This window comes from Ctenopharyngodon idella, chromosome 20, assembly GCF_019924925.1.
Source record: "Ctenopharyngodon idella isolate HZGC_01 chromosome 20, HZGC01, whole genome shotgun sequence".
NCBI classification, from domain to species: Eukaryota; Metazoa; Chordata; class Actinopteri; order Cypriniformes; family Xenocyprididae; genus Ctenopharyngodon; species Ctenopharyngodon idella.
This window is the reverse complement of record NC_067239.1, coordinates 31,028,574-31,045,017: the sequence shown is the minus strand read 5'-3', so window position 1 is coordinate 31,045,017 and position 16,444 is coordinate 31,028,574. Positions and strand designations below refer to the sequence as shown.

General features: G+C 35.9%; 2 protein-coding genes and 1 long non-coding RNA gene across 18 annotated transcripts in view; 2 read left to right on the top strand and 1 right to left on the bottom strand.

Moving 5' to 3' along the window:
- Positions 1-42: 42 nt before the first annotated feature.
- On the top strand, positions 43-4,539 carry LOC127502354 (uncharacterized). The gene is made up of 2 exons (XM_051875261.1): positions 43-315; positions 3,922-4,539. Exons 1-2 carry the CDS (start codon positions 174-176, stop codon positions 4,392-4,394), a joined length of 615 nt encoding a protein of 204 aa, XP_051731221.1. The 5' UTR covers positions 43-173; the 3' UTR covers positions 4,395-4,539.
- Positions 4,540-4,727: 188 nt separating this feature from the next.
- LOC127502356 (uncharacterized) lies at positions 4,728-8,451 on the bottom strand. 16 transcript variants are annotated; one of them, XR_007926833.1, is made up of 5 exons: positions 7,922-8,451; positions 5,800-7,801; positions 5,681-5,759; positions 5,601-5,640; positions 4,728-5,537 (listed from the first exon to the last, which is right to left on the bottom strand). It is a non-coding gene; the product is annotated as an uncharacterized LOC127502356 (long non-coding RNA). The 16 variants fall into 16 exon arrangements; XR_007926828.1 differs by having other exon boundaries at positions 4,728-5,394; positions 5,425-5,537; positions 5,601-7,801; XR_007926827.1 differs by having other exon boundaries at positions 5,681-7,801.
- A 230-nt stretch (positions 8,452-8,681) lies between these two features.
- Positions 8,682-16,444, top strand: part of disp1 (dispatched homolog 1 (Drosophila)) — a 63,694-nt gene continuing 55,931 nt past the window's right edge. Inside the window, exon 1 of the mRNA XM_051874023.1 lies at positions 8,682-8,838. The gene's annotated coding sequence lies outside the window, so the exon portion shown is untranslated. The remainder of the gene's footprint in view (positions 8,839-16,444) is intronic.

Genomic DNA, 16,444 nt, shown 5'->3' with positions numbered 1-16,444 from the left:
TAAAAAGATTATACATGTTTTTTGTCAAGTTTTTGTAATAAGACAAAAACAGTGCTGAAATTTGAATACAACCCAATGAGAATGAGGGATTGTGGGCCACCGAGCGCCCTCTGGAGGAATAATCGTTCATACCTCATAGGACACAGTTATTAGCTAGTAACATTTGCCGCCCAATGCTAACAACAATGGAGGAGAGGTTAATAGCAGCGGTGTCCGACTATCCCGAGTTATACAATTCTACAATAAATTCATATAAAGACGCTGCTAGAAAAGCCAAAGCATGGAGAGCCGTGAGTCTACAAGTTGAAATACCAGGTAAGACTTGAGGTTTATGAAGTTGTTTCTTGCTTACTAAACTGCTAGCTATCTGCTGTTAGCTTGTTGCAGAGTAGGCTAACAGGAATCCAGATTTAAAGATATAATTAATACCTCATTGGTACTGTTTTCATCATCATACAACTAACAGAACGTGTTTTTGAGCTCCAAAGGCATTTGATGGGTTAATCGGATAGATTTGACACTTTATTATATGAAAACCTGAGTTGTTTTGAGTTTGGTGACCTGAACAGTAACTAGTGAGATTTGATTTCATCCAAAGTTTGAGTTGCAAAGCTCAAAGAGAGCATTTTAACCAGAGTTGCATCAGTCATATTTGTTTTTGTATAGTCAAATAATAACAATGTTCAAAGTGTTACATATTTAGTAACGTTTCTGTCAAATGTGATGTATATGCATGCATACTTTTTTTTGATTCTGTATAATTTAGATCATAACTTAAAAAAGTACATTACTGATTATGTTTTATATATACAGGTGCTGGTCATATAATTAGAATATCATCAAAAAGTTCATTTTTTTTATTATAAATTATTTTTAAAAATGAAACTTTCATATATTCTAGATTCCCTACATGTAAAGTAAAACATTTCAAAAGTTTTTTTTTTTTAAATTTTGATGATTAGAGCGTACAGCTAATGAAAGTCCAAAATCCAGTATTTCAAAATATTAGAATATTTCCTAAGATCAATCAAAAAATGGATTTGCAAAACAGAAAAGTTCAAGTTCTTTAAAGTATGTTCTTTTGTGCACTCAATACTTGATCGGCAGGACATATTACAGCAAATGACTTGCTCCTAGCACAAATTACTGCATCAGTGAAGTGTGGCATGGAAGTGATCAGCCTGTGGCACTGCTGAGGCACTATTGAGCCTTCAGATCATCTGTATATTGTTGGATCGACTGTTTCTCATCTTTCTCTTGAAAATATCCCATAGATTCAGGTCAGGCATATTGGCTGGCCAATAAAGCACAGTAATATCATGGTCAGCAAACCACTTGGAAGTGGTTTTTGCACTGTGGGCAGGTGCTAAAGTCCTGCTGGAAAAGGAAATCAGCATCTCCATAAAGCTTGTCAGCAGATAGAAGCATAAAGTGCTCCAAAATCTCCTGGAAGATGGCTGCATTGACTTTGCACTTGATAAAACACAATGGACCAACACCAGCAGACGTCACGCCCCCCCCAAATCATTATTGACTTCAGAAACTTCACACTAGACTTCAAGCAGCTTGGATTCTGTGCCTCTCCAGTCTTCCTTCAGACTCTGGGACCACGATTTCAACATGAAATGCAAAATTTACTTTTATCTGAAAAGAGGACTTTCGACCACTGTTCACTTTCCAGTTCTTGTTCTCCTTAGCTCAGGTAAGATGCTTCTGACGTTGTCTCTGGTTCAGAAGTGGCTTGGTAGTCCTTTTCCTGAAGATGTCTGAGTGTGGTGACTCTTGATGCGCTGACTCCGGCTTCATTCTACTCATTGTGAAGCTCTCCCAAGTGTTTGAATCGGCTTTACTTGACAGTATTCTCAAGCTTGCGGTCATCCCTGTTGCTTGTGCACCTTTGCCTACCCAATTTCTTCCTTCCAGTCAACTTTGCATTTAATATGCTTTGATATACACTCTGTAAACAGCCACCCCATTCAGTAATGACCTTCTGTGACTTACTCTCTTTGTGGAGGGTGTCAATGATTGTCTCCTGGACCATTGCCAAGTCAGCAGTCTTCCCCATTAGTGTGGTTTCAAAGAACAAAAGATACCCGGATTTTATACTGTAGGGATGGTCATTTAATGAAACTCAAATGTAAATATTCTAATATTTTGAGATACTGGATTTTGGACTTTCATGAGCTGTACGCTCTAATCAACAAATTTAAAAAAAAAAACTTTTGAAATGTTTTACTTTACATGTAGGGAATCTAGAATATATGAAAGTTTCATTTTTTAAAATAATTTACAAAACTTTTTCACGATATTCTAATTATATGACCAGCACCTGTGTATGTATATAATATATATATATATATATATATATATATATATATATATATATATATATATATATATATATATATATATATATATACATTCATACATTTTCCATGCAAAAAACTTTTGTTATTGTTCCATTATTTTTTTTTTGTTTTTAATTAAATATACATATGCTTAATTGACTATTTGATTACTGTAAAATGTATTGTTTATTTATAAATTACTATGTATTGATTTATTGTTAATTATATTATTAATTTAATATACATATGCTTTAAGTACATCGTATTGATTATTATAAAGATAAGATTATATTAAGAACCTACATGTGCGTAAATCACTATCAATTTATTGTAAAATTTATTGTTAATTATATTATTAATTTAATATGCATGCTTACTCATATATTATTGTAAAGTTTAATTATATTAATGAATGAAATATACTGCTTAAATTATTTATTGATTATTGTAAGATTTACTGTTAGTTAAATTAATAATTTAATATACATATGCTTTAATTGCTACGTATAGATTATTGTAAAATGTAATTATATTAATGAATTATTATTATTATTATATACTTGTGCTTAAATGACTACTTATTGATTATTGTAAGATTTGATGTTAATTATATTAATTAAACCTATGTGTAAATTATTGTAAAAAATAAATATTAAATTAATAATTATACATATGCTTAAATCACTTATTTATTTATTGTAAATTATATTAATAATTTAATATACATATTCTTTAATTACTACATATTGATTATTGTAAAGTTTGGTAATTATATTATAATTAAATATACTTGTGCTTAAAATACTACTTATTGATTATTGTCTAATAAACCTATACGCAAATCACTGATTATTGTAATTTTTTGTTAGTTAAATTAATAATTAAATATACATATGCTTAACTTACTATGTACTTATTGTTAATTATGTTATTAATTTAATATGCATATGCTTTAATTACTACATATTGATTATAGGTTAGTAAAGTTTAATTGTTATTAATTAAATATACTTTTGCTTAAATTACTACTTATTGATTATTGTCAGATTTATTGTTAATTATATTAAACATACAAGTGCATAAATCACTATTGATTATTGTAAAATGTATTAAATTAATAATTAAATATACACATGGTTTAATTACCACATATTGATTATTTTAAACTTTGTTAATTATATTATTAATTAAATATACTTGTACTTGCATCTTACAATAATCAATAAGTAGTAATTTGTTTAATTTATAGAATTATCGATAAATGTTTTTTTTTTTTTTTAATTATCAATAAATGTGCATAAATCACTATTCATTATTGTAAAATTGATTGCTAATTATTAAATATCCGTTTGCTTAAATCGCTATACTTATTATTTTAAAATGTATTGTTATATTATGTAAGTATACATATGCTTAAACAGTAAAGTGCAAAAAAAATAAAAAAAATAAACTTGGTCTTATTCCGAGTGCCGATGATTAAAATCACGTCACTATAAATTTCATGTCATTTTTATGCATCATTTGAATGCGTATCATGCATATGTTAATCAGTGTTTGTTGTTTCTCTGGGCAGAAGAGGACTGTCGCAGGAGATGGAAGAGCTTACGGGACATGTTCATTAAAGACAAACGCGCAGAGCAGCGCAGGCGAGCGTCAGGAACGTCCCATCGCAGCTGGAAGTACAGTTGGCAGATGTCGTTTCTCACGCCTTTCATTCAGTCCAGATCGCTGGCCGCAGACGAGCCCGAGGAAGACCGAGATGAGGAGGACAAGGAAGAGGAGAGGACAGCGGACGGAAACTCATCGTTTGGCGTCCAGGACTTTGAGGGGGATCATGGGATGTTGGACGCATCCTCGCACTACTCTGCGTCGGGCTCGCAGGGACCGGGCCGCAAGAGAAAATGGCAGATGGAGGCCAATGAGGACTTGGAGGACGAGATGTTCTTGTTTAGTTTACTGCCGTATCTGAGACGGCTGCCTTACGCTAAGAAGAGCGCAGTCAAGTTAAAAATCCACCAGCTGTTGTATGAGGCAGAGTTTAAGTGATGTAGTTTCTTAATATTTTTCTATCTTTTATTGATATTGAAATTCTATCCACTGCATTTTTTTAACATTCATAACATATTGTATCAATGCTGGTAGATGTTTGTTTCATCAGAAATCAGTGATTAAACAGACATGTGCACTCTGACGATTATGTCTGAATACACAAATTCTTCTTTGAAGCTCTGTTTCAAAAAGGTGAAGCTAAAACATACGATTCTGGTGTATTATTACACGGTCTGTACACTGGGAAAAACGGTTTAGATGTACACTGTAACTTTTAGCACTCTAGTGGTTAAAAAACAAAACTTGGTGCATTTTGCTTCGGCTCTGCATGACTGCGGATGAATATGGTTAACCTACTCATAAAACATTCACTACTAGGCTTAAGATGTATAACCGGTTTAGATGACTAGCTTAAGACGTTACTGTAGCTATAGCCATTAATAGACACAGTACTTCCTTGAAAAACAGCCCATAATGAAATGACCTCTTCACAATAGATAATGCTTTACAATGAACTCTGTTAGAGAAATTATCTGTTCAATAAAATACATTACTCTGCGTAAACGGCAGACATTTTGAAATCCCTCAGTTCTCAAAAAGCTAATGTTGATTCTTGTTTTATTACAAGCTCTGTTGTGTTTTCTTTTTGCCAGCAGACCCTCCTCTGTTCGGTGTTTTTTTAAAACTGGTGATTCTCCAGAGGTTGGAGATTTAGCGGCTCCATTTCAACCTTTCTCGCTCGTTGTGACAATTAACCTCTGCCACTGCCACACCATACTAACTAACCTATGCTAATCTATGCCTCTCCCATACTATACTAACTAACCTATGCCACACAGTTAGTATGTGCCGCCACTCCCACACTATACTAACTAACCTATGCTAACCTCTGCCACTGCCACACCATACTAACTAACCTATGCTAATCTATGCCTCTCCCACACTATACTAACTAACCTATGCTAACCTGTGCCACTCCCACACCATACTAACTAATCTGTGCCACTCCCACACCATACTAACTAACCTATGCTAACCTGTGCCACTCCCACACCATACTAACTAACCTGTGCCGCCACTCCCACACCATACTAACTAACCTATGCTAACCTGTGCCACTCCCACACCATACTAACTAACCTGTGCCGCCACTCCCACACCATACTAACTAACCTATGCCACTCCCACACCATACTAACTAACCTATGCTAACCTCTGCCACTGCCACACCATACTAACTAACCTATGCTAATCTATGCCACTCCCACACCATACTAACTGACCTATGCTAACCTATGCCACTTCCACACTATACTAACCTATGCTAACCTGTGCCGCCACTCCCACAATATACTAACTAACCTATGTTAACCTGTGCCACTCCCACACCATACTAACTGACCTATGCTAACCTCTGCCACTCCCACACTATACTAACTAATCTATGCTAAACTATGCCTCTCCCACACCATACTAACCTATGCTAATCTATGCCACTCCCACACCATACTAACTGACCTATGCTAACCTATGCCACTTCCACACTATACTAACCTATGCTAACCTGTGCCGCCACTCCCACAATATACTAACTAACCTATGTTAACCTGTGCCACTCCCACACCATACTAACTGACCTATGCTAACCTCTGCCACTCCCACACTATACTAACTAATCTATGCTAAACTATGCCTCTCCCACACCATACTAACCTATGCCTCTTCCACACCATAGTAACTGACCTATGCTAACCTATGCCACTCCCACACCATACTAACTAACCTATGCTAACCTCTGCCACTGCCACACCATACTAACTAACCTATGCTAATCTATGCCACTCCCACACCATACTAACTGACCTATGCTAACCTATGCCACTTCCACACTATACTAACCTATGCTAACCTGTGCCGCCACTCCCACAATATACTAACTAACCTATGTTAACCTGTGCCACTCCCACACCATACTAACTGACCTATGCTAACCTCTGCCACTCCCACACTATACTAACTAATCTATGCTAAACTATGCCTCTCCCACACCATACTAACCTATGCTAATCTATGCCACTCCCACACCATACTAACTGACCTATGCTAACCTATGCCACTTCCACACTATACTAACCTATGCTAACCTGTGCCGCCACTCCCACAATATACTAACTAACCTATGTTAACCTGTGCCACTCCCACACCATACTAACTGACCTATGCTAACCTCTGCCACTCCCACACTATACTAACTAATCTATGCTAAACTATGCCTCTCCCACACCATACTAACCTATGCCTCTTCCACACCATAGTAACTGACCTATGCTAACCTATGCCACTCCCACACCATACTAACTAACCTATGCTAACCTCTGCCACTGCCACACCATACTAACTAACCTATGCTAATCTATGCCACTCCCACACCATACTAACTGACCTATGCTAACCTATGCCACTTCCACACTATACTAACCTATGCTAACCTGTGCCGCCACTCCCACAATATACTAACTAACCTATGTTAACCTGTGCCACTCCCACACCATACTAACTGACCTATGCTAACCTCTGCCACTCCCACACTATACTAACTAATCTATGCTAAACTATGCCTCTCCCACACCATACTAACCTATGCCTCTTCCACACCATACTAACTGACTTATGCTAACCTATGCCACTCCCACACCATACTAACTAACCTATGCTAACCTATGCCACTTCCACACCATACTAACTAACCTATGCTAACCTATGCCACTTCCACACTATATTAAGTCAAGTCAAGTCACCTTTATTTATATAGCGCTTTTTACAATGCAGATTGTGTCAAAGCAGCTTTACAGTGATAATTATTGGTATATAATTTTGGCTGCACAGCAGCTCTTAAAGAAAATGGTGTCATTGTCCAGCTTAAGTAAATTCAGTATTGATTCATTCCATCGTAAGAATCAATAGTTATTAATTTAGTTAATTTATCTATGTCAGCACTGGAGTAAACAGTGATGTCATCATCCAGCTCAGTTCAGTTCGCATACAATGGTGTCGATGCAGGCAGATCAAAACACTGTTGAATATCAAATGTCAAATTAACTAACCTGTGCCACTCCCAAACCATACTAACTAACCTATGCCACTCCCACACTATGCTAACTGACCTATGCTAACCTATGCCACTCCCACACCATACTAACTAACCTATGCTAACCTATGCCACTCCCACACCATACTAACTAACCTATGCTAACCTATGCCACTCCCACACTATGCTAACTGACATATGCTAACCTGTGCCACTCCCACACCATATTAACTGACCTATGCTAACCTGTGCCACTCCCACACCATACTAACTAACCTATGCTAACGTATGCCACTCCCACACCATACTAACTGACCTTTGCTAACCTGTGCCACTCCCACACCATACTAACTAACCTATGCTAACCTATGCCACTCCCACACTATGCTAACTGACATATGCTAACCTGTGCCACTCCCACACCATATTAACTGACCTATGCTAACCTGTGCCACTCCCACACCATACTAACTAACCTATGCTAACGTATGCCACTCCCACACCATACTAACTGACCTTTGCTAACCTGTGCCACTCCCACACCATACTAACCAATGCTAACCTGTGCCACTCCCACACCATACTAACTGACCTATGCTAATTTTTAGTATTTCTTTTAAAAAACGTCTATATAGTTTTTATTAATTTTTATTCCAGTTTTAGTTATTTTAGTACAAGTTAAACTAAATTAAAATGAGTCAAATCTGCCAAATGAATAAAAGTAAATGTAAAAAAAGGTATTTTTTATGCTTCATGTTTTATTATTTATTTATTTATAAGTAAATATTTCAGTATTCAGTGTTTCTGGTTTTGCACTAAATATATGGATAACACTACATTGGTCACAATGTGAAATGTACCATATTATGACTCATTAAATATCAGACTGCCAAAGGTTAACTCAAAATTGAATTAAAGTCCATAATAGTTAATAATTATTTCTGAGATAACTGGACACTTGCTGAATTAAACATGCCACATGATAGCATTCTGTTTAGCTTGTTTGAAAAATAGTATGCAGTATATACGGTACAGTATTCAATAAACTAGTACATCAAACAAGGCCTTAGTAAAATGTAGTGCATTAAAATACTGTGCATTGTATATTCCATACTTCTGAAATGGTACGAGTAGTATGGTAGTGTGTTATTTGGGACACGGCCCGAGTGTTGTGTCCGGCTGATCTGCGCAGGTCTTGTGTGCTGTGAATGTTCTCGGGATCTGCCCCTCACTTCCTGTAGTTCCTTCCCACCCACCCAACCAACCAACCAACCAACCAACCTGTCCCATCGCGCATTATCCGCGAGCTTCAGACGCCAAACGGCTACCGGACGCGCTCGTGCTCTCACTGAGGTAAGATGCATTTGGCGCGCCCGCCGCTGTTAGTTTGTATCTTTAATCCATCATGACGTGTTGTCCACTATGACGTACGCGCATCTGTAAATCAGTGCGCTCTGCTACGAGCCCCTTCTGCGCAGGCACCGTGTTTTTCACTCTGTGTTATGTTGTATTCAGCTTGCAGTGGGCGAAAAATGTCTTGCGAATGTTTTAGGGTACAACTTTTCATTTTCACCGGCATGTTTTGTGTTTCAGGATGTTTTGGTGTGTAGTTCAGAGGTTGTATGTAGCGTGCGCGCTCGAGCCATGTTGTTTGACTGCAGCTGGATGTGTATTGGCGTGTGTTAGTGATGGGAATGTATGGGATGGTTGTGTTGAGTTGTATTGTTGAGGAGGGATGCACTGCTCAGTATTGTTATGCAAGATCCTCTCTCTCTCTCTCTCTTTTCTCTCTCTCTCTCTCTCAGTGTGTGTGTGTGTGTGTGTGTGTGTTTGCTCTTCCCACCAGAGAAAACTGTTGCAGTTCACCAGCACCCCCCCCCCCCATGCTTTAACATACATGTGTCCCAGGTTTCAGCTAATATATATATATATATATATATATATATATATATAATTACATACATATACACACGTATACATAGATATATATAAATATGTATGTATATATATATATATGTGTATATGTATGTAATATATATGTATGTGTGTATATATATATATATATGTGTGTGTGTATATATATATATATTTTTTTTTTTATGTACGTGTGTGTATATATTTATGCATGTATGTAATATGTGTGTGTGTGTGTGTGTGTGTGTATGTATATATATATATATATATATACATATATATATATATATACACACACACACATATATACACACTCACACATATATATATAATGTATGTATGTGTGTGTGTGTGTATATATATGTATATATATGATCTTGGGATGAAATGTGACCTTTTTTAAAGCAGCTCATAAAACATGATATTTATATTCTTGAGGTCTGTAGGGGTATATTTTCAGGGTTCCGACATTTATGGGAAAAACAGAGAAATTTAACATTGTATGCTAATTTCCAGGCATTGAAAAGCCGTGGATATTTCTGTTGTGAATATATATATTTTTTTCTAGTTATACTCTGTTCTAAAATATTTCATTGGAAATTGCTCTTTATGAGTCTGTAAAATTATATTTAAAACCCTTCTGCTCTATATGAACAACTGGAAAAGTATGGAAAAATCATGGAAATGTCTTGGTCCGAGAAGTGTTGAACATGTATTCAGTCATGTAGTGCTCTGCTGCAGGTCTTCTTCTCATTTGTCCTCTGATATGTTGCTGTTTGACTAGTTGCTGACCCAGATTGTAAATGTTTCACTGAAATGCCCTCGTCTCTTCCCTTGAAGTCGAAGCGTCCTCTCAGGGAGATATATTGTGTCTGGGAATGACTTCAGGAGTTGCTTGAGTTTCGCTCATCTTTCCTTGCTGGATCCGTGCACCTGGCTTACTGATTAATTTCCCCCCATTGTTTGCTGTAATACTTCATCAGCGATTCCAGGACAGAGAAAAATTACAATAAGTGGCCGAGAGGGCAGACGCTGAAAATTCAGCCATGTTTCCCAAAGCTTTTCCACGGAGAACATGGAAATGTTTATCTCCCTGTGCATGTCGTTAGAGTTTGCCATAGGCTGCCAGACGTGCTCGGAACGAAAAAAGCAATGAAATGGGAATTTAATTGAAGTTGACAAAATGAATTTTTCCCTCAAGCCAAGGTTTTGTAAGTGCAGCCAAAACAGACAGAGAAAAAAACCTGATGTTCAGTTTCCCTTTACATAAAATACTTCTGCCTACTGCATATAGAAAAACCTTTATGTGCGCAGAACAAGCCAACTTAAGATTACATCATGACTGTAATGATACAGGAACTCGATTTGATCTTTTCTCTGTCACTGTTTCTGTCTTAATGTTGTACGGTGTTTCACGGCACATGTGGGTGAATCTCATGAAACCTGTAAACATGTTCAGGTCATATTTTAATATTTTTATTTTATTTTAATATTTTGGAATAAACAAGAAATAGGGGATAAATGTGCTTAATTGTCATGTCAATAATATTGCAATAAAGTTTATATAAGTGCTGTCAATTGGATTAATTGTCATTAATCACATCTAACATAAAAGTTTGTTTATATAATGTGTATATATTTATATATCAAATGTGTATACGTGTGTGTATATATATGTGTGTGTGTGTATATATATATATATATATATATATATATATATATCTCAAACACATGTACACATGTATTACATAAATTATGTTAGATGTGATTAATCACGATTAATCGATTTGAAAGCTTTTTTATATATATATATATATATATATAAAGCACCAATTTTTGCTTATTGTAATTATTTAATGTATGTATATATAAATGTATGTATATTGCTGCTTTCATAAATTAAAATAAATATCACAAAGCATATGCAAAACATGTGAGCATGTGGAAAATGTGCTTCGTTAATATGACAATATTGCAATAAAAAAAAAAACTCCTAATGGATTTACACAAGACTTCTTTATGAAAAAGCATTAAATATCATTTCTTGTTTTTTTTTTGTGGTGAATTGTGAGCTGGATAATGTTTTTGGTGAGATTCATCCACAAGAGGGTGCCAGTTTACTAACATGTCCATTTCAAGTTAGTATTATTTAGTGACCTGGAGTGAGTTGGTTACCGCTAAGGCTGGATGTGAAATATTGCCAGACGGACCAATTATATGAGCCTCAAATGTGTTTTTGCTTTATTCAACCTTTACCCTGGATGACAGTAAACACTGGCAACCAACACAAAGACCTTGAAATCTTATATCCAGATTCAACCCTGGTGATTTGTCACTCGTGTCCCTTTTCATTGGCAGGATTCTGCCGATGGCTGGCTGGATTTTTCTTTCCGCTCGCACAGTATGTGTCCCTTCGAATGGGACGTTCCAAAAGGGATAAAAACCAATAAGGAAAACAGATGTTGTTCTGTTAACTCTGGGCTTTCATGATAAGAGGCTGTAAAAGCGATCTGGGACAGAAACAAGTCCAAAGATACATACTTCTCTTCTGCTGGAGGGTTTGATGGTGGCTGGTTCGTCGTGCGTCTCCCTACAATCCCATAGTTTAACTTACCGGTTAATATCCTCTGAATTAAACTGAACACAGAGACAGAACTGAACCTGTTTCATTTTCTCCCTCATGCACTTGAAAGAGCTAGCTTTATGAGTCTTTTGTTGTCTGCAAGTACCATTTTTTTTTTTTCTGTCCAACAACCATTTTGAGTCACTTCAGCTGTTTTATAGCTTGGATCTGAATGTGTGTGAAATCGGTTCAATGGGTTGAAGGTCCAAATGTCAGTTTCAGTGCAGCTTCAAAGAGCTCTACATGATCCCAGACGAGGAATAAGAGTCTTATCTAGAGAAACAATTGCTCATTTTCTAAAAAAAAAAATATATATATACTTTTTAAGCACAAATGCTCGTCTTGCGCTGCTCTGCAATGCGCCACGCATTACGTAATCATGTTGGAAAGGTCACGCGGAAGTATCGATCCAGTGTCTACAAAGTGAATGTGCAAAGATTAAGCCAAACGGCCTTTACAAAAAAAGGTAAAACAACGATGTCGGACAATTTTGAAGTTGGAGGAGAAAATGCCCTACCGCGGTACTTCCGCCTACGTCACGTGTGACCTTTCCAACATGATTACATAATGTGTGGTGCATCACAGAGCAGTGCAAGACGAGCATTTGTGGTTAAAAAGTATATAATTTTTTATTTTTTTTTTAGAAAATGACCGATGGTTTCGCTAGATAAGACCCTTATTCCTCATGTAGAGCTCTTTGAAGCTGCACTGAAACTGACATTTGGACCTTCAACCCGTTGAACCCCAGTGAAGTCCACTATATGGAGAAAAATCCTGGAATGTTTTCCTCAAAAACCTTAATTTCTTTTCGACTGAAGAAAGAAAGACATAAACATCTTGGATGACATGGGGGTGAGTAAATTATCAGGAAATTTTAATTCTGAAGTGAACTAATCCTTTAAAGAGGCTAGATTACGCCCTCTTTCAAAGTCTTGATGTTGTTTTTGGGCTCTAGAGAACAGGTTTTCATGCTTGAATGTTCATTATTTTCCTCATATCCTCCATTGTTGCAGCTCCTCTCTTCCCAGTCTGTCAGTAACGCCCTGTCTCTATGAAGCTCCTCCTTCTGAAAAGCACAATGTGCTCTGATTGGTCGGATGGAGCAGTGTGTTGTGATTGGTCAGTCGCTTCAAGCGTGTTTAGGATAGTGTTGTCAAAAGTACAGACTTCAGAACCAAGTCGGTAAAAATGTGACGATACCAGCATTTCCCCCTAGCATTTTGAGCGCTGCTGATTGGCCATTGTGTTCACACACTCAACAGATATGTCTGTGATTGGCTACAATGATCACCACTTCAAAAACATGTTGTAAATAGAAACCTTTGATGCTCTTTCACCGCACCTTTTCACCGCTCAACAGCACTCAAAATGCTAGGGGGAAAACACTGGTATCATCACATTTTTAAAATTTCAGTACCAACTTGGTACCGAAGTAGAAAAGCATAATAGGAGCCCTTTACTACCACATTCTAACAGCTGGATTTTGATTTGTGTCCAAAAGTAGTGTAAAAAATGCGTCCATTTTGAGAATGAAAATTCAATGCATCAGTTAGATAAATTAATAATCGATTATAGTTACTTTAAGAAAGCATGTTGCAAAAGTCACTGCCACAATTATAGGTTGTTGTGTGTAGTTGCTGGAGTGTTGCTAGGATGTTGTGGATGGTTGTTAGGGTGTTGCTAGGGTGGTTTCTTACTGTCTCAAGACATGATTTGAAGAATTGCATTATTTGGAAGTGCACAGTGATGCTTTGCAGTCAACACAGCATGCTTATTGATCACTTTCAGTCATGTTGCTTTATGCTTGACATTTGAAACAATAAAAACTGGTTTATTGGCCTATTTGGATTATGAATGACAGAACTGATTGAATCAACCACAAAATACTTCAGTTTGACACTCTCTAGACTGTAAGTGTCTTCTAGAGTTCATGGGTGAAAGCACAGGCCAGACTCGGGTCACTGGAAGCAGATTTGACCCCGGATGACCTTTGCTTGTAGTAGTTGCTCACAGCACCAGATTGTGTTACAAATGCAACCCAAACACTGGAAAATAAATGGCGAGAGAAAGAGAGGAAATTAGTCATTAGCTAGAGTTTTCTTTTGGAGGCTGTGACTGAGGGTTTGATTTCAGGGTTAGATGTGATGTCTCGATTAAATACCCTGCAGAAATGTGCTCCGATTTAGTGGAATTGTTGAATTATATCTGTCATAACATTTATACAGGAGCTGACAATGGCAGTTTCAGCACTGTGAATATCACAGTGATTTTTAATGTGCTTAGGTTCAGTTAACTGATGCAAATGATTAATTCTCTTGCTGAAATTATATTCACAGGTTTACAAATTTGATTTATATATTTATAGGTAAGATACAGATTTATAGAGACTTCTTTAAAAAAACTACAACATTTACTGATATATTATTTTTATAAATATTATTATTTTTTTATTAATTTATATATATATATATATATTAGAGATGCACAATACAAAATTTCTCCACCGATACCGATAGCCGATTATTCAGAGTAATATCTGCCAGTACCGATACCGATAGTTTGGGGGTTCTGCAGTGCATTTTCCTCTCCTCTTTTGATTGACAGGATATTTGCTGTTTTTAAACTATCAGCCGATAGCCAAAAGTGTGAAAATTTGCTTTTATCGGCCGATACCAATTATTGGCTGATATATCGGTGCATCTCTAATATATTGGTGCATCTTTAATATATATATATTTTAATAAATTAATATATATATATATATATATAAGTAAAATAATATGTATAATATATATAATATTTATGTTATAAATATTATTATTATTATTATTATTATTATTATTATTAATATATACAATATATCTGTACTTTTTTTTAAAAAGTCTTTTCTGCTCACCAAGGCCTCATTTATTTCACCAAAAATATAGTAAAAATTCTGAAATATTATTACAATTTAAAGTAAGTTTTTTGTATTCTAAAAATATTTTAAAATGTAATTTATTCCTGTGATCAAAGCTGAATTTTCAGCATCATTACTCCAGTCTTCAGTGTCACATGATCCTTCAGAAATCATTCTAATATGATGATTTGCTGCTCAAGAAACATTTATGATTATTATCAATGTTTAAAATATTTTTGTGGAAACCTTGATACATTTCAGAATTCTTTGCTAAATATAAAGTACAAAAGAACAGCATTTATTTGAAATCAAAATATTTTGTAACATTATAAATGCCTTTAATGTCACTTTTGATCAATTTGATGTATCCTTGCTGAGTAAAAGTATTCATTTCTTTAGAGAAAAAAAACGTTGAATGGTAGTGTATATAATAGGGACGCACGATATATGTGTGCCACCATATCGGTATTGGCTGATATATTTTCTTATTTTCTTATTAAAGCCGATAAATAATGGATTATTTCCTACAGCTGAGACACTTCAGATGCACACTATCTGTCATTATGGATTTGAATTGCTTGAAATATGATTGAAATCACTTCAAAAAGGAAAAAAAAGTTAAGTGCAACATACAGCGCAAATATCATATCGGCTACATAATATTATAATGAGAACATCATTATAATTGTGTGCTTTGGAAATGACTTTTGTTTTTGTAATCAGGCTCTCAAAAATTATACATAAATTTTGATTTAGATTTATTGGCCAATATATCGGTTATCGGCTTTCAAATATAAAGAATTATCGGTTATCGGTTTTCATATCGGTGCATCCCTAGTATATAATAAGCCCTAATCTATACTAGTTGATGATCAGTTCGATATTATCCATTGTCCCATATCTCACACCCTGGCATATCATGGTATGGATATATATATATATCACTTTTACAGTCCTGGTAATTGGATCCAGTAGTGTTTCCTCTGAACCGGGCCTTAGATGGGAGAAATCGATAGCGTATGACGGCGTTCAAAAGTCAGATGTGAAATATTACAGACGAAGCCTCACGTTTGGCTCTCGGCTGTTTGACCTGAGCCTGTCAGATTGTTCTCTCTCCGTCTCCATCCATCAGTCCGCACAGCTGTCACTGCCGGTATATTTGATATAATGGGGGGTGTTGAGCAGAAACAGGTGTTGTGTATTAGTTCCACTTTTTTTATTTCCCCCCCAAAATGTCACTTGGCTGGATAGAGTTGTCAGAGCGCATTATTGTGAAATACAGCTGGAGGTTTCTGTTTGACTATTGCTGCAAAACATTTTCTTTCACTGTGTAAAGAAAAATGGGGAAAATGTCGTCCAGGTGGAGTTACCTCAGAAATGAATGCCAAACAAGACAAAGGCTTTGAACTGGTGAAAGATTCCTGCTGCTCTTTGTTTAGCTGGTTATCCTCATTATAGAAGTAAAATGGGTCGCAAATGCTATTTGTAATTGACTTTACAATGTGTTTCAAAACTACTGTAAT